Below are 25,497 nucleotides of genomic sequence, written 5' to 3'. Positions count from 1 at the left end.
CCAGTCCAGCCGTGCCATCAGCAGCCACCAGCCTCACTCTTTCTTTCCAAAGGATACAGTGCTTGTATCCACCCAAGGTGCTATCAAATCCAGGGTTTCTTCCAAAAATCCTAGCCCCTTCATCCCTTTCTGAGCTGTGAATGAGATGACAGAGAAGGAAGGGGAAGGAGGTCGAGGCTGCAAGGAGCAGCTTGCATTTTAGGAAAAGCCTGGCTTGTGACACGTAGCTGTTGGCAGATGGAGTTGTCTCAAATCTACCTCAGAGGCCATCTGTTGCTGCAGACCACTTTCCTCTCCTGCTCCTGCCCGCTGCCACCTCCATGTGCTGGCAAGAGGTTTTGTGGAAAGCCAGATCCCACCAGCTTGATCCCTCTGCTGGGGAGCAGCATCTGCTTGGGCTTTCGTGGGTGAGTGCCATCTCGCTGGGCTTCTTTTTGGGGTGCCACGCCAGGCTGGGTTTGGCAGGTGAGCAGTAGTGGCCCCTCTGTCCCCACACTGTGCTCTGGGGCGGTTCCTGAGCTGGGCTTTGCTGTTGGTGCCCCTTGTGCAGCGAAGTCAGCTGTAGCTTTAGTTCTGCTTCACCACGGCAGGAACAGGGGACTCGTGGTGTCCCCTTGGCTGGGTGAGGAGAGGGACACAGAGCTGGGGTGCTCTCCATGTGCAGTTCAGGACTGATCCTTGGCGTGCCCCTGGCTCAGCCCTCGGAGGCAGCTGAGCTCTGGCTCTGAGTGCAATTCCAGCCTGAGACTGGTGCTGTTGTCCTTCTCGCCAGTCGTGTTTTGTGAGGAATGGGTGACAGTTGATTTTCTGCCCCTCTTTGAGTTGAGTTGGGTTTTTTTCCCATTTATCTGGGTGTCTTTTGTCCCTCCCCCTCTCCTTGCTGAGGAGGCACTGGAAGGAGAAAATGTGCAGGGACATGAGGACAGTTGGTCAAATTCCACTTGTTCCTCAATCCCCACATTTGAGTGTCCAGGGAGGGATACTGGCAGGAGAGGGCTTTCCCTGTTTTCAGGGGAGCTGGGGAAGGAGGCTGGAGCAGAGCCCTGGGTGGTACCTTGCCATTGCTCCTTGTAGCCTGTGCTGAGAGGATAAAACACTTTTTAGCTCAGAGGCAGTGACAGGACCCGTGGTGCAGCATGACTGGAGGGGAAAGAGCTTTATGTTGGGGAGGACATGGAAAGGGTCTAGTGTGAGAGGTTTTTTCTTTCTCCTGCCTTTTCCCATCCACTGCCAGTGCCCTCCAGGAGCAACTGCTGGCTGGCACTTCCCCAGACCCTTGGCCAGGCCTCACAGCAGCCGAGCTGCTGACTCTGTTAGCAGGTTACACATGGAGCCCCCCAAGAACATGGCTGCTGAATGATTCCTCCTCCTGCTTGCTTGGCTTCAGGCAACTTTTCCACTTGCACAATCCTATCTCTTCCATAGCTGGTGATGCTTTGTATCCCAAGTGCCTTATGTTGTAGCCTCTCTGCACTATAGCAGTAGCTGAACACCCTCCTTTGTTACTACATATGTACAACATATGCTACATTTATGTGTGTTTTGTTTTCTTTTTGGTAGAGCTACCAGGAAAAGGGACATTTGTTTTTGAAGCGTTTCCATTTGTTCTTTTTACGATTTTGGTTTTCTAAACCTATAGATGATGGGACTTTTTTGTTGTTGGTTTTTTTTTTTTTGTTTTTAGCCCTCCCCTATATTTAGTCCTCAGAAATCCCCATCCTTTTGTTAGACCCAAACCTGGCAGGTTGTTTTGGTTTTTTTTGAGCTGAGCCTTTGTTATGAGGCAATATCCACTGTCATCCTGGAGGTTTGCAATCCCCTCCATCAGACGGGCTGCCATGGGCTGCTCCTATCTCTGTGTTGTAGTGCAAGCACAATCCCTGGGCTGCAAGCCCGCAGTAACTGCTCCTGTGTCCATGTCATTTCTCAGCAGATCCAGCCTTCCTTTCAGCCCAAAGAGCTTTTTCTTGGAGCATTTTCACTGCAAGCCCTTCGTGGTCAGTCTGTCCTTGGCTGCTCTGCCTATGAAATGCCACGAGCTCACTTCCCTTTAGTGGAAGCCCTTCTCCTGCCCCATCTTGTCAAGCCCTGTGTCATCTGCAGAAAACATCATTGAATTGTTGGGTGAGGTTGGAAAATGCCTTCAAACTCGTCAAAGTCCAACCTTTAATCCAACACCAAGATCCACCCCCAAACAAGAGCTCTTGTCCACCACAGTGCAGAAAGTGATGGAGATTATTCAAGACTTCCAGTGGGACATGATTCCTGGCACCCTTCCTGTGGACTTTAGGCTGCTTTAGTAGTCTGTGTCCATTATCCAACCTAAGGAGGTCAGGAATTGAGTAGGCTGTGGGTTTTGGGGTGTAGTGTTTTCCTGTCCTAGCCTAGAAGAGCTGTGAAATACCAGCACTAGTTCTCTCTTCTTGTCTTAGTTGGAGAATGGGCTTGGGAAGAGAAAGGGGTAGAGGAAGAACAGATGTAGCATTTCACATACAGTTTTTGAGTGACTCTTACATTATGGGGCATTACAGTCACGTTTTCTCTTGTTGTTGTTGTTTAGGATTCTTTCTTCTTACTCATCATGTTTGGGTTAGTAGTAGCCAAGTTCCACTTCCCCTGTAGGTCCCCTTACCCTCAACTCAGTGTTTTAAAAAGTATTTTTGGTAGGCTTCCTGGTTGAGGGAAGAGTGGCCACTCTGGGATATCTCTTCCTTGCCTCCAAGTGACTCTGGAAGCTTGGAGCCACCCTGCCTTTGCTGCAGTGCCTGGGAGTTTACAGAAGCCTCAGGCTCTTGCCTTTGGTAGATGGACCCCAGATTGTGTCAACAGTGGATGGAGATGGTGGGGTTTGACTTACAGCCTTCCAGGAAACTTCATGGGGGATGAAAGGTTGGTTTAATGAGTTTTATGCCCAGCAGTGAACTATGTTCTTGGAGCTGTGTGTGGCATTTTCCTGGGAAGAATGGCTGTTGGAAGAGCCAGGCAGAGGTGTGCAGTTTTTCCTCAAAAATGTTGAACTTGGCTGATCAAACTTCAGCAAAGGAACTCGAGGACAATTTCTGTTCTTCCATATTTATGCTTTAGTGCAAATTTCCTGATTTTGGAGGGGGTGGGGGGAATTAACAGTCTCTGGTATTTTATCCTGTTTGTTTCATTCTTCCTGTCACTTCAGTTTTTGTACGGATTTTGTTTGTTGTTGTTCGTTGTTCAATGACTTTTGTGATAAACTCAGCAGAAGTATTTTTCTGAAATAAATAAATAAAAGGCATAGATTCTTCCAGTGCTGTTTCCACTGTTGCTTTATTTTTATTGCTAAGCTGTGCATGTGGCAGGGACACTTTCCTCTATCCCAGGTTGCTCCAAGCCCCATCCAACCTGGCCTTGGACACTTCCAGGGATCCAGGGGCAGCCACAGCTTCTCTGGGCACCCTGTGCCAGGGCCTCCCCACCCTCACAGAGAAGAATTTTTTCCTTAACATTCAATCTAAATCTATTCTCTTTCAGTTTAAAGCCATTCCCCCTCATCCTGTCACCCCAAGCTCTTGCAGCTGGGATTCTTCTTGCCACATTTCCCGTGTCCACAGCATAGGCAGCTGCTCCCGAGTTCATTATTTGTGGCTGCTTTCATCAGAGGGAGTGGAGGATAAGGGTATTTGTAGGAGATGATTTATCTGATGTGGTTAGGCAGATATTTTTGGTGAGCTATATTGTATATTTTGTGCAGCTGGCCTCAGGCACACGACATCACTTGGCTGAGGGTTACGTTATGGTTTTGTGGCCTATGCAGAAAATATTTTCTGACTTTCTACAGCTCAGCTAATTTCATCTGTAAGTTTTTGGTCCCTTGAAATCCGAGGTGGACCAGAGATCCCTGGAATGATCCTTGGTCAGGGTGAGCAGCAGAACAAAACAGGCCCAGAAGGGAAGAGCAGTGACCTTTCCAAACAAGGGGAGACAGGAGGGAGCTGTCGCATGGAGACTCTCAGCTGTCTGAGGGGAAGTGGGAATCCACGGCACAAAAGCTGATTTTAAGCAGCATTTTGTTCCAAAGAGCTTTGTTCTCTGTGTGTGTGCCAGCTGCCTTTTCTGTGTGCTCCATGGCAACACCTGGCAGGTGTCACTTGGGGTGAGAAGGCTCCTGCCACGTTACCTTCACGGGGAGATGAGTAACAGAGCACGAGTGTCATAACTATTGCTATGCCAACTGCCCCTGTTCCCTTTCCCTTGGAGACCTGTGGTGAGGTGACAGGTGGATGAGGTGGGTTTAGATGGCATCTCAGTCCTAAAAACATTCTCCCAACTTCTTGTTAGAAATTACAGAGCTGCTGTCAGCAGATTTGTGTTACCCTGTTACCTCCAGATAACTAAACTCCCCACCATCACCCTATTTTGAGTAGATCTAGAATCACAATTTGTGGGTTTCCTCCCCCCACCCTTATTTTAATTCTTAGCTATTCCAGTCATTCCATTCAAAATAGACTTTTAAATACTTTTATAGCAACTGCAATTTTATTGCAATTTTAATAACAAACTGGCAGTCTTCACTACTTGAAGGTGAAAAGCCCATCTGAGTGGTTTTCACTCCAGGCTCCAGAGAGCTTTAGCTCTCTAAAGTACTGCACTAAAAGGTTGAGAAACAATAGAAGAACCTGACTTTGGTGCTCAGAATTATTTTTTTGTCTCCTGTAAGTTTCATTTCAACATCCAGCAGTTGTGAGTTTGAGTTTGGGCGTGGCTAAAAGGGCAGGGAGAAGTTAGGAAGAATAAAAGTTAACATGAGGTTGGAATCAGCTGGGTCTGCAAAAGGTGGAGGGAGAGAATGAAGCAAGGGTGAAAACCAGAACATCCTTTTTGAAGTACAATATCTTCAAGTCAGTTGAGAATTCAATTGCTGGTCCTGTCCTTCGGCTTCTGGGAAGAGATCACTAGGGAAGGCTAGAAGGAACTCACGGTAATTTACCTTGTCTTCATCACAGGAACAGTAATCAATCAGCTGTGGGGACAAAAAACACAGGAAACACCATCAGGAGTTGGAAAAAACTGCAAAATTTGGGTTGTTTTTAGGGGAAAGTGTCCAGAGTTCCCCTTGTGTGACAGAGCAGGTGTTATTCCCCCATGTGGATATCCCCATCCTGGTAGTCCTGAATCACAGGTAAACTTGGAATCCGGGAAGCATTAAGGACTGAAAAGACCTACAAGATCATCGAGTCCAACCTTTAGATCATCAAGTCCAACCATTTAAGGATTGAACTCGATGATGTAAAGGTTGGACTTGATGATTTAAATGTTCAAGTCTAACCTTGAATGCCATGCTATAGATGACACTAATCTATGCAAGGAGAAGAGTTCAAGTGTTTGAGTTTAATTCTGATTTCCTTCTGGGCCTCACCAGAGTGGCACAAAAATACAAAGCATGGCCACAGACTGGGATGGGCCACGGGAAATCTTGCAGAAATCCCTACCAAAAGTGGGGTGGGGGCAGTATATGTGAGCAGCCACTGTTCCCTGGTGTCACTTTGGTGTGTGCACATAGCATAAAGGGGAGACACAGATAATTGAGCTTGGTGACAGCCCCGCTAATGAGCCAGTTCTGGTGTCTGTGCCTGACCCTGCATTGTGTTACAGAGCCACAGCCTTTGTGTGCTTCAGGGGAAGAAAGAAGGCTTTTGTTTCTTTAATTGCATAACTAATCTCCTTCTGACACCCAGAGAGATGGAAAAGGTCTCATATCACAATTCCTTGAAAGGATTCTTCTTCCCCTTGTCGCCTGGAGACAGATTCTCTGTCTGGGGTTTGCTTCTGTGACTGACAGCTGTGCTCCTCTGCAGGCAGTGAACTCTCTGCCATATGTTTAATTTATAGCCCTGCCACTCTTCCCAGGGCTCTGGGAACACTGGGATTAAGATTTCAGGAGAGGAGATGGATGTTTCTAGTGCACAGGTCCTAGACTGTGGCTCACACGTGGGAGTTTAGCTTCCATTTGTTACAGGTTCTCCACATAATTTTAGGAGTGTTACTTCTCTCCCACTCTCAGAGTGGAGCAGGGATTGTCACCACGCTGTAAATTCCTTGGGGCAGAGTGAGCTCTGATGAGATCTGGTACAGCAAAGCCCTGGGTGCTTGTCGTGGCCTTTATTCATCCCACATTCAGAGGCACAAATCCCCTGCCCATGCACCTTGCTAACCATGGCTGTGATGCTCACAGCTGCCTGCTTTAGAAAAGTTTTTATTTTAGAGGGGGAAATAACTCCCTCTGGTTTCTAGATTTCTCTAAAGTCTGAGTGTCCCTTTACTGGCCTTAATTCACTGCCTATCACATGATGCTGAGGAAACATCCTTGTCAGTCATATTCCTGAAAGGATCCTCCTCCATCCTCACTGCAGGATTTTTTCCCCTCAGTTTCTCTCACATTTTCTGCTCTGCAGACTGTGATGTCCATGTGCTTTTTGTTGCTCATAGTGCCCAACAAGTGTTAACAAGGGCATTATGATTCTAAAATAATAATAAATAATAATGTTAATGTTAATGTTAATGTTACTAATAAGAATATTTTTTAGAGGGGAAAATACTTAGTCCTTAGACCTTAAGTTCAGTTGCTGTTAAATCTAGAATGTCTCTAAGCTTTCCTAAGGCACATTCCTTGGACACTTCAGTGTCACCTCTACTCAATCCCAGCTGTGCTTAAGCCATCACAGACACTCCAAGGACCCTATGCCTGATTTTTGTCATGATTCCTGATCTCTATATGATACACAACCTCTTCTACTCATCCAAGACGTGAACCAGCAGAAACTTTCACACATTACAGTGCAGCCAAACATTGGGGGGCAACCTGGATAACATTTTTTCCTTCTTTGGAGGACAGCAATTATTATCTCCTCTAAGACACAGGCTCAGTCCAATAGCTCAGAAGTTTTTCTAAACTGGGACTCTCTTGCCCTTTTTTTGAGTTTGTTCCCCTTTGGAAGGCTAGAGCAGCTGGTTAAAGCTGGTTTTTAGAAGAGATCTTTTGGAAGAGCCATAGGAGGGGAACTCCACATGCACAGCACCCCTTCCCTCTGACCTTTTTAAGAAGAATGGTGCTGGTTGGCACGTGGAACCTGTCACAAACATTTAAAAATCTTGCTTTATCCAGGAAGCCAGAGCCCTCCTTGTCAAAATGATGAAATGCTTCATGAAACTGCCTGGTGTTGAAGGGCTCCTGGAGCTTCAGTTCTTTCTGAACCTCCACAATTAAATCATCCAGGTCCTTCTTGGGGATGCCACTGCAGAAAAAAAGAATAACAGGATTTCATGCAAAAACTTATTTTGGCAGTCTTGCTGTGACACTTGAGTGAAAAAGGAGCATTTCCCTGTGTGCTCCACAGTGTCAGAAACTGTGGAAAACTTGAGTTTCGACCAGAGCCACAATATAACTGCCTCTAAACCATGTTCTGAGGTAACAAGGCTGTTACTGGGTCACACAAACTGGGTCCAGACAGCTAAAAGGAGGATGTGGTCTAGGCTCTGATGGGCTGATAAGCAAAGAAGGAATAAATGCCCTAGAAAAGGGCACCACCACCACCGGCTGAGCCTGCAACCACCAAGCAGCTCAAGTTGGCAGCATCTGTTACAGTGAACTGAGGCTTTTTGGGAAAAGATGTGTCCCCCATCCCTGGAAGTGTTTAATATCAGGTTGGACAGGGCTTGGAGCATCCTGGGATAGTGGAAGGTGTCCCTGCCCATGACAGGAGTTAGACTGAGCTTATCTTTAAGGTCCTTCCAACCCAAGCCATTTTGTGATTCTATGATTTTGGCTGGAAGTCCAAACACTTCTTGAACTCAGGCTTGGTGCTGTGACCACTTCTCTGTCTCTGCTGCTGAGTCAGAGCCGTCCCAGGAGGTTTTGGGGGCCAGCAGCAGCCACAACATTTTACTGTACAGACTTCACACCCTCTGAATGTGCCCAAACAGCCTCTTGGAGCAGAAGCACCAGCAGAGCAGGAGGCTGGAGCCCAGAGAGGCTGCAGAAAATGCCCTTAGATGTCAACCTTAGTCTTATTCAGCCTCACCACCCCATTCTTTGTAGCCTACCTGCTGGTAGTCTCCACTACCACCTTCCGTGGGAGGAAATGATCCCTTATGGATTGCACTGTTGCTGCAGGGAAACTCTCTGCATTTCTCTCCAAATAATTAAGCACATATTCATCAGCGTCAGTGATAACAAACCTGTGGCCAAACACTGGGGAAGAAGCAATAAAGAATTCATGTTACCTGTGTTTTAGCATGGGTTAAAGTAGTTTCTTCATCCAGGAGGGAGCAGGATTCCTCTCCTGTGCCTGGGCTCAGCTTTGAGCCAGCTCTGCTACTTGTTTCACTTCTTGAAGTAAGAATAATTTCACTGATTGAAAGGTTCAAACACTGACAGTAACAAAGATGTAACAATGTAGACCAGCTGCTAATCTGGAAACTCAAATGTGACCAGAAGAAGCAGCAGATCTTTCAAGTGAAGGAAGTGATTATATATGCACTGTCCATGCAATAAATGACACATCAGAGCAGAGTATTATAAATCCAGGCTGGGTTTTACCTTCAACTGTAGAACCGATGGTGAAGTCAGAGGGCTCATAGTATATGGGATTCTCTGGAGTCGACCCTGGCTTGGTAACTTTGGTCCTTTTTAAGTATTTGCCTCCAAGAATGCCAGAGTTTTTGACTGGAGGCTCATAGATGCTGATAGTGTCATCAGAGAGGAAATAAGAGAGGATGAAACGACGATTTTTGTCCTCAGGCACTGGTGATTCCTAGAGCAAGGGTAGCAGGTTTGGAACAGAGCATTTGAACCAGCTTTCCCTTGCCTGGGGTGTTAGGAGTATCTAGCAACCCACTCATAAGCACCCAGAGCTTTTTTTGTAGCTGACTAAACAAAGCACTTGATGTGCTGACATAGCGTAACAAAGCACTAGACAGCACTTAGGATCTGAATTTCAAAGGTTACTTGCTTTACTCAAGCCACTGAAGCAGAATTTGGGCTGAAGTTACCAAGTATATTCAGTGTTTCCACAGCCTGAGTAATCCGAGAGAAAGGAATATCCTATATGGGATGATTCATCCCAGAGAGGCTGTAAAATTCATATTTAAATTACATTTTTCATTATGCTGAGTGCCTGAGAGAGGCTGGTGCTGCTTCAGCCCTTAGTCACAGGAAGTCACTCCCCTGACACACCAGAGGGTTTACTTGCTGAGTTTAAAGCTGAGTGGATCTTAACTCCTCAGCTGTGACCTTTAGGGAACTCCTGCACAATAGGAAAAAGAAACCAGCCCTTATCCACCCGGAGTGTTTGGAGAGGGCAGGCACAAGGCAGCACAGGAAATGCCATCGCTGCTGCTGGATGAGCCAGAGGCTCCTTGCATAAACCAGCTGTAAAGCTGGCACAAAGGCCAGGGCCTGCGTGCTGCTGTGGGTGGAAAACACCATTCTCATGGATTTTCCAGTTTCTACAGGCACTTGGCTGCTCTGCTAGGACAGCTCCTTGCTGCATGCAGGACTAGCCTGGAGAAGGACAGGGGCTGGAGGCAGCAGCAGAGACATCAAGCTCTGGCTGGTGGCAGTGGTGGCAGGCAGGCAGAGGCACAGTGCCCAGGGCAGGCTGCTTCAGCTGGGGCCATCTGTCATGTAGCAGTGGCAGAGGGAGTTTTTCCATAAATGGCTGTGGGTTTGTAGCAGGTCTGATTTGTACTTTCTGGCCTTTTTTTTTTTTTTTTTCTTCTAGTTTTGGGAGCTGCCAGTTGTCACAGCAAGCACACAATAACCCCATTGCATCCCCCTAGGGATACTCGTGCTGGCTCAGGGAGCTCTCTTTTCCCACTGGCACAAAGGAGAGTTTGCCAACAGCCTTGTCTGCTCCTCCCATCCTCCTGGCACTATTCCACCAAGAAAAACACTCACCAGGGCCACCTGGTACCGCAGGACCTTGAGATTATTCTCCAGCATCTTAATGATATCTTTCCGTGGAGGCTTTGGAAACAGACTAAGGCAGTTCTGGAGAGAGTCTTCAGGGATGCCAAAACCATTATAGGGAGGAATTACCTGCATCCAGAGGAGATATCAACCATAAACAGCTGCAACTAAGAACAAGACAAAGTTTACGAGACTTAGCAAAGCCCATCAGATTTGGAAGGAAATATTCTGACACCAGGTAGCAAGAGCTCAGTAGAGATGGATGATACCAGCCTGGCCACGTGTTGTATTTAATGAAAATATAAGGGGATTAGGCAAATCTGAAACTCAGAAAGACAGGTAATTTCTCTGAATTAAGAGTTATGGCTATATTAAAGAACCATAGAATGGTTTGGGTTGAAAAGGACCTTAAAAACATCCAGTTCCAATTAAACCTTCCCATGCACAGGAACTCAGCTATCAAATGGTTACACTGGTGACCTAATCCCCATCATGCCTGTGGTCTAAGCCACAACTCCAAATCATTTCTAGGCTCAGTTTGGGAGGTAACAAGGCCTATGACCATCCCCAGTAGGCAGTTTGGATTTGGAAACACTGTTTTGGAGAGTAAGGGAAAGTTCAGTAGTATAAGTGCAGCCAGGCTTTCATTTTTATATTGATTATGACCCTTCTTGCCTTGTCTTTTTCATGTTACTTGATTTTTTTTCTTCAAGCTGAACTTGTTTTCTACAGGTTTTTATTAAGCTGAACCTCTACTATAAGAGCTTACACCAACTGCTTCCTTTCCTCCCTCCTTTTGAGAAATTGTTTGCAGTACCTGTGGAACTTTTTCAAGTGGTTTCTTATTTACATCCACTGGCTGGAAGTCTGTGATGCCATATTTTTCACGATAGAAGTCCTGGGTGAACTTGTCACAATCATAGATTAAGAAGGTGCGTCCAAGGAGGGTGACAGTTTTGCCTATACCAAAATCTTTGGGTGAGTACCACTCTTGTACCTCGTGGTCAGTGATCTCCAGCACACAGCTTGGGAAGTTCTCTAAGGACAAAGGAGCAGAAGGAAAAAATAAATTAATCAGGGAGATGTTAACATTTCCTAGTGAAAAGGTTTATAAAGGTAAGGTGTATAAATAGCTACAGCGAGATGCTGTGCTGTCCTGCCACTGTTCCCAAAAAGATAAAGAATTTAGCAACCATTTGAAGAACTTTTTTTGACCATGAAATAATGACACCTTAGCACAGATGGATGTGCCAATCTTACTGTTCTTGTCCACAAAGATTTTGGGCAAGCGCTGGCGTCTCATCAGTACCGGGAATGGATCTCTCCCATCATTTCTCTTGTGGACTTCTCGAACCTCCACTGTGTCATCTGCCAAGAAGTAATGGATGATGCAGGGATGGTGATCACCAAAGGCACAGTTGGTGTCATCCCATATGGCATAGAAGCGAAGCACCTGGAGTGGAGGAAAACAAGCAGACAAACATGGATCAGAATCATCTTTTGGTGCTGCAGAAATCAAAACTCATCACATTGAGATGCTCGAGAGTTCCCCAAGGTTCAGCTCCTGAAGAGGCAGGAGAGACACAGGGAGAATTCAGTCAGAGCAAGGGGCATTGTCTGAAATTCTGTCTGAAATTGTCTGCTCTGGCACCTGGCATCAATATTTTGGGGGAGGAGAGAAGTGGATGCAATAAGACCATTCCTAATAGAACTGCATCTGGCTGCTAAATTCCAGAGGCAGGTGGCTTATCTCATCCCAACAGAAAGCAAGAGACTAATGGATGATATTGAGCACAGGCTCTGCAATCCAAAGAGAAGCTGTTTACAAGGCACAAAGCCCAGAAAAAAAACATAAAAGGTTTTGTTTCTCACTAAAGCCAAGAAAGGAGCAAATCTGGAATCTTTTCAGCAGACTGAGACAATTTAGAATGAGTGAGGTTGCAGATACAAGACCTGGGTTTCAACAGCACAAATTCACTGTAATCACAGAATCTTTTAGGTTGGAAGATCATTGCATCCAACCTCTGACTGACTTCCACCTTGTCACCCAGCCCAGAGCACTGAGTGCCTTGTCCAGTCATTCCTTGGACATCTCCAGAGATGGGGACTCCAAACATCCCTGGGCAGCCTGTTGCAATGTCTAATCACCCTTCCTGTGAAGAAATTCTTCATAATTCAACCTAAACCTCCCCTTGACAACTTAAGGTCATTTCCAGTCCTGTCTCTGCTTGCCTGGAAGATACTGACCCCCACCTGACTGTCCCTTCCTGTCAGGGAGTTGTGCAGAGCCAGAAGGTCCCCCCTGAGCCTCCTTTTCTCCAGGCTGAGCTCCCTCAGCTGCTCCTGGTGCTCCAGCCCCTTCCCTGGACACACTCCAGACCCTCAATATCTTTCCTAAAGTGAAGGGCCCAGACCAGGACATAGGACTGGAGCCATCACCAGTGTGATGTGGGTAACTATGCAATAATTTGGGTAATCCCCAGCTCTCTCACCTTTGTGTCATAGGTCAGAAACTGCCTGAAGGGGTCAGGACTAGCAGGCACGATGGGTTTTTGGAAAGGCATCCGACGCTGTTCTGTGTAAGGATCTGAAACCAGTTCCTCTGGAGGGTTCACTACAATTCCTTGGCTCTCCAGGAACACCTAGGAAGGTCATCTGAGGTGTTAGTGCTGCCAGGAGTTCTGAAGGTAAGAGGTGACTAGAGGTTACAGGGGGGCTGGGATGAGTGAGGTCAGAATTCTGCAAGTTCACTTCTCACAGAGAATTCTACAGCAACAGCAAAATAAAACAGATGACAAATATATTTGTTTAAGCTGCTTCTTTTCTTTGCTTACACTTTAATTGATCAGAGCAGTCCTGTCCTGAACATCCTAACTCAGATTTCACTTGAGCACAGTCTTCCCTGGCCTTAGGGCTTTAAATGGAAGATAACTGTCAGTTGGTCTCTTTCATGTAAATGAAAAAGATGAAATTGCTGTATAAACACAGATGTAGTCAGCCTGAATTTGCAAGAACTTAGGGCTGTGTCAGACAGTTAGAAGAAACTAGTGTTACCCACATCAATACCCTACAGACACAAGGATATATGTCAATGGCAGCTTCATTCCATCTTTCAGGAGTAGTTTTCCAAAGTGTGCAATCTGCTTGTTTATAAAGAGATTTTTTGCTTACCTTGGACCATGAACAAAATCCAGGGTGTTACTCTTGGACTTGCACCAGTCACCAAAAACAACATCTGAAATCAAAGGACTTGTTCCCCTTTTGGCTTTGGGAAAAGGTCCATGAAAACATTCAGCCCAGGAAGTACCTATGCAAACATCTCCCACAGGAATATCAGATCCCCCTGGAGACTCACAAGGCAGGTTCACACTTTCAGACTCACTATTTTCTGGTCTGGAAGATGTCAATAAATGATAAATACACTATTGGCCTTGAGATGTAGACCCACCTAGCTCATTCCATGTTCTCCATCAATATTAACATGAGGATCTGTTCTTTCTTTGATGTGGACTGACTTGAACAGTCACCTAGATGCAGCAGAGCTGGCCCCACAGCCACATTTATACCAATATATTATACATGCTTGGGAACATTCCTGGGCACTGAGGCCAACTGACAAGGAAGATCCTGGACCTAAACTCTCCCAGCCTCCAGGACAGGTTGACTGAATGTAACTCATCTATTGGGAGTGGCCTCTGGAGCAGTCTAACTTCTGGCCTGGAAGAATAGTAGCTGACCCGGGCTGAGATTTTACTGGGCACAATCTATCAGATACCAGCGTACTGGTAATTCTTATTTCTTGGTATTGGATCGTTATTATCTCATTTACTGGCACAGAAATAGCCAGAAATAGAAAAGCAGGCAATGAGTAAGCTTTCTTAGAAAGGTCAATTCATACCATGATTCTCAACCCATGGATCATGGTTTGGCTGTGGATGTGGATGCAGAGTTACTGCTTGTATTCCTTTCCACTGTTCCTAACAGAGGAATATTAAATCAGAAAAGAGTCAGGATCACTAATTTCCCTCTCATGTATGCACAACTTTTCATCTGGACTCCAAGCTGTTAAACTGCCCAGATATGAACTTAGCATTTGTATTGTAAAGAGAAGTCCTCAGGACAAATTATGGACTCCTATCAGTCCTGGGGCAAAAATACTGAGAAGTTGACTTGCCCTCAGGCAGATGTCACACCCTAAACTCCCCTTCAGCTTGAAGAAAGAAATCTACACGAAAAGCAAAATGAAAGACTGCGAGCACCCATATCACAAAAAAGCTACAGCTGCAAACTGCTGGACTCTAACAGGTAATTAAAATTTAAAGACCCCTGCAATTGCCAGGAGTCTTTCTGTGCTGTGCCCACAACACACCTTGGTGAAGCAGTCGCAGTTGACCAGGCGGTATGTCCGGCCGTAGATGGTGAGGTCGATGCCCAGGTTCAGATCCTTCCAGTGGTAATAATCCCCCTGCTCATTCTTGGGCACCCGGTGGCGTTTCATGAGTTTGCCTTGAAGCAGACCCGAGTTCTTCACCTTAGGCTCGATGATGCACATGCTGTCATCTTCCAGGTAGTAGTAGAGCCCCACTTGGCGGATCCGGTAATTCTCCTCTGGAGACATAGCAACTTCCTCCATGAAGTAGGCATCAAACTTCAAAACCTGCCCAAGGGACAACACAGCAAAGGGAGAGAGAAAGAAACAATTTGAAGACTGTAATTAGTCTATCATGGTATATAATTTATTTATAATTTGCTTTGGTGGTGTAAAATTACTGGATTAGATTCTAAAAATCTTCAAAGACAACTGTGGCCTAATCTGTGAGTGACAGCAGAGGCAGCAGGAGGGCTTTTATCAATATGTGCCTTTTACAAATTTGGTGTGCCTGAGACAAGTGTAAAAATACAGCCTTTTCCCTACTTTTTGATCACCTGCTGTTTCACCTACTGCCAGGTGCTTGGCTGCTGACAGTACTCTACATTACTGACACACATGGCTATTTATTTACAGGACTGATTTAGGGAAGTTATCCACAGATTTTAGTAAACTGTTCAACCCCATCTGAGGATCTTAAAATCTGAAAGGGGTCATCATTTTAAGGCCAGGCTGGAGGGGCTCTGAACAACCTGGTCTAGTGGAAGGTGTCCCTAGCCATGGCAAGGAGGCTGGAAGACGATCTTGAAGGTCCCTTTCCATGATCTGAAGTCACATCTATTCAGCACTGACAGAAAAAAATGATTTGTGCTGGGGAAACAAGGAAACTAATCAGCCAGTCCCTCTGCTTGGCAGAAGTAGGAGGAATATTCCCTCCAAGGTAATTCAATGCCCCTAAGAAGATGCAGGTGGCCAATCAGGCCTTGCATGCCCAGCCTAGATCAGCCCAGAGACCTGGATAATTAAGAGATTATATAGCTAGCAAGTTCTTATTAGTCAGCAAAGTGCCCCACAAGGGACTGTGACATCTCCAGCAGCACTGGGGCCCCTGCTGCTCCTGTGGCTTGAAGGAAGGGGCATAGAAGGACCTGACAGATTAAACAGCAACATCTACATTACTCTGAAGGAACAGCCTCAGCAATTAACAGAGCACATCTGTTCCCCAGGCTGTGTCACAGCCAGGCTGAGGGCTGGCTGCCTGCAGACTGCTCTGGCAGGGCTGGCAGCGTGGGGAGCCTGCACGTGCTGAGCTCCAGAGCCCTGCAGCTCCCACTGCAGCAGCTGCTCCATCCACGCTGTGGGCTGCAGCTTGGCCCATTGGCACACTGAAAACCAAGGGTCAGCTCAGGACTGCTCTGAGCAGACACAGAGCCACCACCCACTCTGATATGATCACCAAGATGGGAACATGGGAAGCACTAATGGAGCAGTTCAGGTTGTGACACGCTGTGGGGACCAATGCAAGCATGCATAGGTAGACCACGGTCAAACAGGCTGCCAGGGTTCCCTCTGCAGACTGACTTTTCCAGTTAAAGCTCAATTACAACCTCAATATAGTTTTGGAAACACAAAACTCCAGGCTGTGGTTTACAGAGCAATGCTTATAAACTGGAGCTTTCCAGAGCTAATAAAACCTCTTTTCCAACATCTGCTGGAAATGCTCGAGTGTAACTTGCAGGGAATGTCTTACACCCTTTACGTGTTATAATCCTCCTCCCGAGCAAAGAAAGCCTCTTTCAGCCTGGGATTCAGCTGTCTCTGACTAAGGGCTCTGGCATCTGAAAACTGCTGTATGCAGTCCCGTGAACTCTGGAGCTGACTGTTTATGTCTCCGAATTTGGCCAGCGATATTCCTGGGATCAGCTTCTTTTTACCTTTTTGTCATAAGCCACGAATGCTGGAGTGAAGGGGGAAGGTGCAGACCTCTTGACTTGCCCATAGGTCAGTGTGGTTCCCTTGGTGCATAAATCGTCTAATTCATCTTGAGAGAGCTGATTTGCAAAGAGTGTCCCACCAACCCCCTCTCTTGGCAGCCGGGAAAAGGCATATCCATTTTTGAAGTCCAGTGTCTGGTTCCGATGAAAAGATGTTTTCTGTTGGAAGGAAACCCAGCTATCAAAATACTGCATGAATTTAGCAGATACAGCTACTGGAAAGACAAAAAAAAAACCCAGTAAGAGAGTGCAATATCAAGAATGTCTCCTCCCACACACATCCCCAACATTTTATTATAAACTACTGCAGTAGTTATTTAAAATCAGATTTTGTATTTATATCAGGGAAGTGGAAAGAACAGTGAGTGGTGGGTGTACAAAGCACGAGAGTGAAATCAGATCCTTGCACTGCCACAGACTCCGGAAGAACTTAAATCACTGAATTTCCTGACTGACACCATACTCAGTGCCTAGAACAGTGTGTCAGCACTTTATCTGCCCTGGTATTTATCTCACCAGCTCTTTGTTCCCTACCCTATTTGTCAGCAGTACAGAGCACCATGGGACTTCAGTTACTGCCTTATGGTGCTCCCTTCACTGTTGTGCACCCTCTGTGTATTCCATTGTTATTTATTTTCTTAACCCTCTCCCGGGCATGATACAGGATTTTCTTTGCTTGGTTAAATCAAAGCATATCATGATCATAGAACTGCAATTATGAAATGTACAAAGGCACATTAGTTGTTTTATCACGTCTCCACACATTCATGGACTCATAGAAGAATTTTGGTTGGAAGGGACATTCAAGGTTATCCAGTTCCACCCCCTGCCTTGGACAGGGACACCTTCCACTATCCCAGGTTGCTCCAAGCCCCATCCAGCCCAGCCTTGGACACTTGCAGGGATGAAGCAGCCATGGCTGCTCTGGGAAACCTGTGCCAGGCCTCACCACCCTTTTGTAAAAGACTTCTTCCTCATATCTAATCTCAATTAAGCCTCTTTGAGTTTAAAACCATCATCCCTTGTCCTACTGCTACAAGCCCTGCTAAAAAGTCTGTCCCATCTTTCATGAAACCCCTTTAGGCTCTGGAAGGGGCTCTGAGCTTTCCCTGGATCCTTCTCTTCTCCAGGTGAACACCCCCAGCTCTCCCAGCCTGGCTCCAGAGCAGAGGGGCTCCAGCTCTTGGAGCATCTCTGTAGCCTCCTCTGGATTTTCTCCAGCAGCTCCATGATGCTCCTTATGCTCCTTATGCTCCTTATGCTGAGGACACCAGAACTGGAGGCAGCTCTGCAGGTGGGGTCTCACCTGAGTGGGGCAGAGGGGCAGAACTGCCCCCTCCCCTGCTGCCCACACTGGGGGATCAGCCCAGCACATAGTGGGGGTTTCTGGGTCCCAGCCTCTCTAATCCATCAGCAGCCCCAAATCCTTCTCCCAGGGCTGCATTCAATCAGGGCTGTGCACAGGACCTGATCCCTGTCAGCCACCACGGAAGAGCAGGGTCAGGTCTGAGTGACATCCAACTACTGCACTTGCTGCACACTCCACCACACGTGGCACCTCACCTGCACTCCCAGAGCCTGCCTGCTCCCACTGGGATTTCAACACTTAAAGCTCCAGAAAAAGCAGGGGAAATTATGAGTCCCTGATAATAAAACCTCTTGACTTTTGCCAAGTAAAACGGAGTTGTAAGCATTTCTCGTGCTGAGAGAACAAGCGCCAGCTCCTTTTCCAGCCCCAAGCTTGCAGTCAGTCCAACCTCAGGCATGCAAACTGCTTCTTCTCCACCCCCTCACTCACCCCTCATGGTTAAGCCTCTAATCTTATTTATACCTTCAAGGCCCCACTTGAATTCCACATAATTCCCTGTTTTTTCTTTAAACTGCTACTATAGATCTTGCAATGGAGAGAGCAGTAAGGAAAACAGGTGAAAAGATTTGTCTGAAGACATTTTTGCAGAACATCTTATAAAGCTCCACAGAACTGCCACTTCCTTCAGTTGAATAAATACCAAGGGAAAGCTGTGGGAAAAATATTCAAGGAAAACCAGGAAGTTTGTCTCTAATTTGAGCAATATCAATGTTTGCTAGAAGTGTACAGGCTTTAAAGAGCCCACAGTTGCCTAAAGAAAGCACCTCGTTGTTCATAAGGCTCCTGAGTGTACAAGCTCTCCCAAAGTGGGCCTGGATGCCAGATAACATCTCCCAGGATCAGGTGACTAATACAAATTTAAAAGGGAAAGCCCAGAATGTAAACTTCTAATCTCAGCTGCTGCCAGTGTTTATTTGAAGAAATTCCACTGAATTAAGTCCTTCTTTTTGCCAAGTCTGTAACACTTCACACAAACACTGTTCCCTCTCCCAGTGTCTGATTCCCTGTCCCATGAGCACTAAGCAGTAACAACATTTTATTTGAAAACAGAGGTTTCCTTCAGAACTTCTCAGCATTCACTTGGAAACCAAGTATTGTAATTCCAGTTTTATGGACTGGAAAACTGCAGATTTTCAAGATGTTACAAATTATTTCAAGGAAATTTTATTATCTGATAATAATAATTCTGATACAGCCTTTATTATCGAATGATTATTTGTTATGAGTAATTTACTCTATTTACTATTGGAAAACTCAGTTGTCACTGATTTTAGACCATTGGTTGGATGGGCTTGGACCAATCTGGTCTGTGGAAGGTGTCCCTGCCCATGACAAGATGATCTTTAAGGTCCCTTCCAACCCAAACCATTCCATGATTCTGTGACGAGTAATTTTCATATACAAAGGTAAATACAGCCAGGAATATTTTCTGCTAAAGATGCTCTCCAAGGAGTAAATCCCTCATGTGCCCAAATCAGGCATGAAACAACCCATTATTTGGCTTTTTGTGTGACTTTTTTAGTGTATCAGAGAAACAAATGGAAGCATCAGTTCTCTGTGGCACCACTTCCTCAGGAGGACGTTGGGAGGATTTGGGGTTATCAGGTCCTTAGGGCCTGGACAATTGGATGGGGAAAAGGAGAGGTTGCTTCCTCATTCAGGTATCAGGTGCAGAGGATGAGGATGAGACTGCTTCTTCCAGGGAACCTGGGAGCAGCTGAGAGTGTGTCACTTCCTGAGGATGATTCTTGAAGCTGTGATGGCACCAGTTCTGTGGTGAGATACCAGTTCTCTCATCAGGTTATCAGGTTCCAGACCTGGACTGTCAAGGATTCAGTTCTCCAGGCAACACCAGGAGAGCAGTTTTGGAAGTATCAGAGCTTTGGAGGAAGGAGTATCAAGAAGGTGTTGATTGCCAGTGAGACTGGTGACTTCAAGGTGTATCTATAAAATAGATAAATTATGCCCAGGAAATAATTATATTGGGATGATTTGGGGGATTAACTCCCAGTGGAGGAATGCTCAAGGTTTGATCAATATTGGTTCTCCTGGGTATATCCAGTTGAGAAGGTGTCAGGTGAATTTAAGGAACTTGGTTCAGGACAGTATCAGTTCAGAAGACTTTGCTTTGGGAAAACTCAGATGGTTCAGAGAAACAGCAGTTTTCCTGAGGGAATCAGGTTTCAGGACTGTAAAGCAAGTTTGGGGATTTCCCTTGGGATATCTCATGAACTGTGGGGGATGGATTCAGGTGAACTGAATATCCAAAGGGGGGAGTTTGCAGACAGTAGCTCGGAAGTCATGGAGAAAGCTTCTGGAATTTTAAATGAGGCTCACAAATGAGGGGTAGGAGGGGTATGTGTGTCTCTCTCCAAAGCTATCAGGACAAATTCAGGGTTATAAAATGGGTACATGATGCAATGGATTCCTTGGGGAGAAGATTAAAAGTACCAAGTCCTGTTGAAGGTTAGTTCAGGGACACTTGGTCCCTTGGGAACAGATTGCAATGCTCAATAACATTGGAAGAATTATGGGAGTACCAGGTCAGGTCTGCTGTGGGTGGGATCAGGAGATACCAGGTGGGTACAGAGCATCCAGATCCCCCAGAAGTGAGCCCAGCAGGTATTTGGTGGCTTTGAGGAACACCAGGTCCCTGGGGGAGAGTTAAGTGGGTATTAAATCTGCTGGGGAGCATCAAATGAGTTTACAGAGCACCAAGTTCTTTGGGGGTCACGTCCAGGGTCTGGTGAGTTTGAGGTTCCCAGGACATGGGTTCAAAGGACACAAAATTGTCTCAGGGATATTTGGAGAATGCAGGAGGTACCAGACATCTTGGGGGAATTACAGGGTGATCTGAGGGAGCAGCAGGTTCCCTTGGTGTGGGTTCAGGGGGTAACATGTTCCCTGAAGAAAGTGTGTCCCACTCTGCTCTTGTGAAACCCCACCTGCAGTGCTGCATTCATGTTGGGAGCCCAAAACACAAGAAAAGCAGGGATAAGTTGGAACAAGTCCAGAGGAAACCATGCTCTGGAACCAGGCTGGGAGAGCTGGGGGAAGCTGGCCTTCACCTTGGAGAAGTCTACAGGGACACCTTGGAGCTCTTTCTGGAGACTAAAGGGGCTCCAGGACAGCTGGAGAGGGACTGGGGACAAGGGATGGAGGGACAGGACAAGGGGCAATAGCTTCCAACTGCCAGAGGGCAGGGATAGATGGGATATCGGGAAGGAATTGTTCCCTGTGAGGGTGGTGAGACCCTGGCACAGGGTGCCCAGAGAAGCTGTGGATGCTCCTGGATCCGTGGAAGTGTCCAAGGCCAGGTTGGATGGGGCTTGGATCCACCTGGGATAGTGGAAGATGTCCCTGCCCATGGCAGGAGGTGGAATGACATGGTATTTAAGGTCATGCAACCCAAACCATTTAAGGTCTTCCAACCCAAACCATTCCACAATTCTATGACTATTGTCGAGTTTAGGGGTCCCCAGTCTCCCGTGGATTCAGAGGAAGGTCTGAGGGACTACCAGATTCCCAGAGAGTGTCTTCAGAGGATACCAGGTACCACCTGAAGTGTGTGCGGGAAGGTGCAGAAGCCCCTTCCGAAGTCGCCTCTCACGGGGCACCCGCCAGGCCAGCCCACTTTGATCCGGGAACCTCCCTTGGGAAGGGGCTACAGCGAGGGTACAGTGGGCGGGCGCGCTCACCGTGGGGTCCTTGATGGCGCAGCCGGGGAGGAAGGGCAGCTCCGGCCCGGGCCCGATCGAGGGCCCTGTCCCTGTCCCTGTCCGCATCCCCGGCCCCGGCCCCGGCTCCGGCCCCGAGCTCATGGCGGCGGCAGCGGCGGCGCTCCGGGCCCGGCCCGACAGACGCGTCTCCACGGCAACCGCCCGCACGCTCAGTGCGCATGCGCAGGGCTCTTCGCGCCTCTCTTCCCGCGCCTGCGCAGTGAGCGCCGCGGGGGCGCGCGGTCGCCATGGCAACGGGGAGCGCTCTGAGGGGCCGGACCGCCCCTCCCACCCCTATGAGGGGAGTGCGGCCCCCGCAGCGTGGAAAAAAACACGTGGAAAGGGTTAATTCTGTTTTATTAAGGATTTTTCTCCTCACAGCCCCTCATAGTCCGCTCGGATCCCACTCACAGCCTTTCATATCCCCCTCAGAGCTCCCTCATATCTTCCTCGTAGCCCCTCATAACCCCCTCACGTTAAAATATCTTGGCCTCCCAAATGGGTGGTGGTGGCGGCATCTGGACTGCTTCTTTTTGGGGAGTTTTCCCTGCCTTGTGCAGTGCCCAGAGTGAAGAGCAGCTGTGAAGGGATAAATCCATACCTGGAGTGACTGAAATATTTTAACAGAAGTGGTTGTGCTGGTTTTTGATGTATATATACATGTATAAAAATGCTTATAGTTGTGAAATAGTGTATTCTTCATATGTAGCATTGATATAATTCCTCTCTTTCAAGCATGATTTTTTATCTCTGGAGTAAGGGGCAAAAGGAAGCATTGGGGATACCATCAAGGAAAAGGTGGTTGTGCAAAAGTTGCTCCCAAATGCAAGAGAGAAAACAGAGCTAAGTCCAGCACCATGGAAAACAGAATTTGTTGCCTACAGAAGTTGTGGATTCCCCACAAAAAGTGGATTCCTCATCCCTGGAAGCATTCAGGGCCAGGTTGGACAGGATTTGGGAGAAACCTGGTCTGGTGGAAGGTGTCCTAGCCCATGGCAAGGGGGTTGGAATGAGACGATCCTGAACATCCTTCCAACCCAAACCTTCCACGATTCCATGAAAAATAAGGGTTTTTTTGTGCACCTTTGCTTTGTTCTCTTTATCACCAGTACAACCAGCCAAGCCAGGCTGTGATTCAAGGGCAGGAGGCAGATCCGAGAGTTTTGTAAGCAGAAGTTAAGCAGGGAGAATTGCAGCCAGACTGTCTGTCTGAGCACGGTGTGGGAGAGAGAAGAAAGGCAGACGGTGGGAGATAAAGAATGAGGCTGATGAGCTTAGAAAGGAAAATAATGGACTGAAGGCCAAGCAGGGCTGGAAGAGCTGAATGTAGAAGACAGCAAAGCTGCTGGTGTGAGGGCTGACTTAGACCCAGGTGCAGGACCCTGATCAAGCCCTCGCTCTGATTTTTCAAGCTGCAATACCCAGGCAGCATTTAACAGGGAAAGGGACCTGTCTCAGAGAAGGAAACTCAAAAGATCATCCTCAAGGAGAGTGACTACAAATTTGTGACAAGGCTGTGTGGCAGAGTGCCTGTAAAAATGGCAGGCTAGGCATGTTCAGCCTGGAGAAAAGAAGGCTCTGGAAAGTCCTTTCCATTGCCTAAAGGGGCTCCAGAAGAGCCAAAAAGGGATTATTTACAAGGGTATGAAGTGCCAGGAGAAGAGGCAGTGGTTTTAGACTGCCAGAGGGCAGGGTTAGATGGGATATGGGGAAGGAATTCATCCCTGTGAGGGTGGGGAGGCCCTGGCAAAGGTTGCCCAGAAAAGCTGTGGCTGTGCAATCCCTGGAAGTGTCCAAGACCAAGATGAGCAACCTGGTTTAATGGAAGGTGTCCCTGCTCATGGTAGGAGTTTGGATTGAGATTGTCTTTAATGTCCCTTCCAGGCCAAACCATTCTGGAATTCCACAGAAGGAAGAAGAAGAAAAGCCACAGCAGAAGCTGGTGCTTAGGAATAGTGACTGTAAAGCAGCAGAGAGGAGAAATGAGGAATAAGGAATTAAAGTGAAGATGTGGATTAAGCTTCAGCCTTGACAACTTCTGTGCAGACAAGTCTGACTTGCCACGGTTAAGATGAGCCTTTTTAGCTTCCCACGTCCCTGCTATCTGGTCATGAAAGGGAAAAAGACTTCTTTATCGGGCTCTGCTTTCGTGGCACTGGAGGACACAGATGGAGACAACTCGCCCTCTGGTGGGTAAAAACACAACCTGCAGAAGCCTTGGTCTGCGTGCTATTTTAAGAAACAATGATTATTGGTTATGGGAAGGAAAAATAGAAGATATTCTAGAGGTTTTAAGTTCTGAAATTCAGGAAAATTGATGAATTATGTATGTGATCAGACACAACCTTCCCAGATAAGGCTGATGAGTTGAGGACCTGGAGCGATATGACAGAAAGGGATCAGAAAATCAACAAAACACCATGATGGAGAAATCCCTAAAACTGGGATCCCTAAATCTTGGAAGTCAGTGTGCTGGGGTGTCTCTCTGGAGTGTGTTTAGACAACATCAGCAGTGTGGGGACTGGGCATGACGAGTCAGAGACCTGGGTGCATCTGCAGGGCTGTGATCACGAAGGTGTGGTGGGATGGCTCCTACGACCTGAGTGTTGCAAAGGAGGGATACAGACAAGTCAAAAAGGTGAGGAGAAGGAGCTGCCCTTTAGTGAGAAAACAGCTGGAGTGGCTGGAATTCTGCGTGGATGATTAGCCAACAGAGAGCTTACGGGGGAAGGCTCAAGGGATAACCAGTTTGGATGATGCTGTACTGGGCAGTTGCCTCTTTGCATGCCCTGCTCCTCATGGGGGACTTCAGCCACCCTGATACCTGCTGGAAGGACAAGGAAAGAGGGATGGAGCACCTCTCCAAAGAGGAAATGCCAAGACAATTGGGATTGTTCATCCTGGAGAAGAGAAGGCTTCGGGATAACTAATTCCAGTCTTCCAGTACCTGAAGGGAACCTACAGGAAAGATGGAGGGGGGACTATTTACAAAAACATGTAGTGACAGGACAAAGAGGAATGGCTTCAAAGTGAAGCGGGAGAGTAGATTTATATTGGATATTAGGAAGAAATTATTTAGTGTGGGGTTGGTGAGGCCCTGGCACTGGTTGTCCAGAGAAGCTTGTGAAAGCCTTTGTGGAAACATTCAAAGTCAAGTTGGATGGAGCCCTGAGAAACCTGGGATAGTGGAAGGTGTCCCTGGCCATGGCAGGGGGTTGGAATGAGATGATCTCTAAGATCTCTTCTTCCAACACAAACCCTTCTGATTCTGTGATTCACAGTCCAGGAGGTTTCTGGAATGCCGTGCTGGTAACTCCCTCCTCTGAGTGATGGAGGAGCCGACAAGGAGGTGCTTTGCTGGACATCAGACTCACCAGCCATGGTTTGCTGGGAATGTGGGAGTCAAAGGCAGAGTTGGCTGGTGGAGTTCAGCATCCTGAAGGAAGGGAGGAGGGTAAACATCAAACATTAGACTTCAGACTTTGGTCTCTTCAAAGGCCTCTATCCCCTTGGTAGAGTGCCCAGGAGAAGGAGGCCTGGGAAAAGTCATCGCCAAGCTCAAGAAGAGTCCATTCTGATGAGCAGGAAGCTGGGCAAAAATGCCAGCAGGGTTACATGGATTAACAGGGAGCTCCTGGAAAAACTCAAACACAGAAGCAGCAGAGAGAAGGTGAAAACAAGGACACAGAGAAAAAAGAATACAGAGACATTATAATATTATTACAGAGTGTGTGGGGATGAGGAAAGGCAAAGTCCAACTGGCATATGTTTGGGAATGCCAAAGATGAGCAGAAGAGTTTCTGTAGGGTGACAAAAGGGAGAATAGGGAAAATATTGTGGGCCCATTGCTCAGTAAGATGTGGCAGCTGGCTACAGAGAACATGGAAGAGCTTTCTTCACCTCAGTCTTTACCAGCCTTCAGAAATCCCTGGTCCCCTGAGACCAGGGGGAAGGGCTGCAGCAAGGAATATGTACCGTGGTGGAAGAGGATCGGGTCAGGGAGTATTTAAAGGATTTTATAGGTGTATATAAATCCGTGAAGGGAGGGTGCAAAGTGGACAGGGCGAGGCTCTGTGCCAAGTCCCAGGGCCCGGACCAGAGGCCAC

At 47.1% G+C, this 25,497-nt stretch overlaps 1 protein-coding gene across 1 annotated transcript; it reads right to left on the bottom strand.

Moving 5' to 3' along the window:
* Positions 1-4,490: 4,490 nt before the first annotated feature.
* On the bottom strand, positions 4,491-21,510 carry EFHC1 (EF-hand domain containing 1). The gene is made up of 11 exons (XM_014872909.2): positions 21,371-21,510; positions 16,244-16,462; positions 14,310-14,597; positions 12,433-12,582; positions 11,201-11,393; positions 10,758-10,978; positions 9,929-10,069; positions 8,570-8,783; positions 8,074-8,221; positions 7,064-7,265; positions 4,491-4,993 (listed from the first exon to the last, which is right to left on the bottom strand). Exons 1-11 carry the CDS (start codon positions 21,491-21,493, stop codon positions 4,868-4,870), a joined length of 2,025 nt encoding a protein of 674 aa, XP_014728395.1. The 5' UTR covers positions 21,494-21,510; the 3' UTR covers positions 4,491-4,867.
* Between the last annotated feature and the right edge of the window lie 3,987 nt (positions 21,511-25,497).

The sequence above is a fragment of the Sturnus vulgaris genome, chromosome 3, assembly GCF_052056855.1.
Source record: "Sturnus vulgaris isolate bStuVul1 chromosome 3, bStuVul1.hap1, whole genome shotgun sequence".
NCBI lineage: Eukaryota > Metazoa > Chordata > Aves > Passeriformes > Sturnidae > Sturnus > Sturnus vulgaris.
Note: the sequence above shows the minus strand (reverse complement) of the source record. Positions and strands in the feature narration are given on the sequence as shown.

Excerpts from the sequence above, each read along its gene's own strand:
- EFHC1 (XM_014872909.2), bottom strand. The coding sequence starts at position 21,493 with ATGAGCTCGGGGCCGGAGCCGGGGCCGGGGCCGGGGATGCGGACAGGG. Across the intron at positions 16,463-21,370 it reads GCGCCATCAAGGACCCCACG|AAAACATCTTTTCATCGGAA; the intron begins GTGAGCGCGCCC and ends TCCTTCCAACAG. Across the intron at positions 4,994-7,063 it reads GCACCATTCTTCTTAAAAAG|CTGATTGATTACTGTTCCTG; the intron begins GTCAGAGGGAAG and ends TTGTCCCCACAG.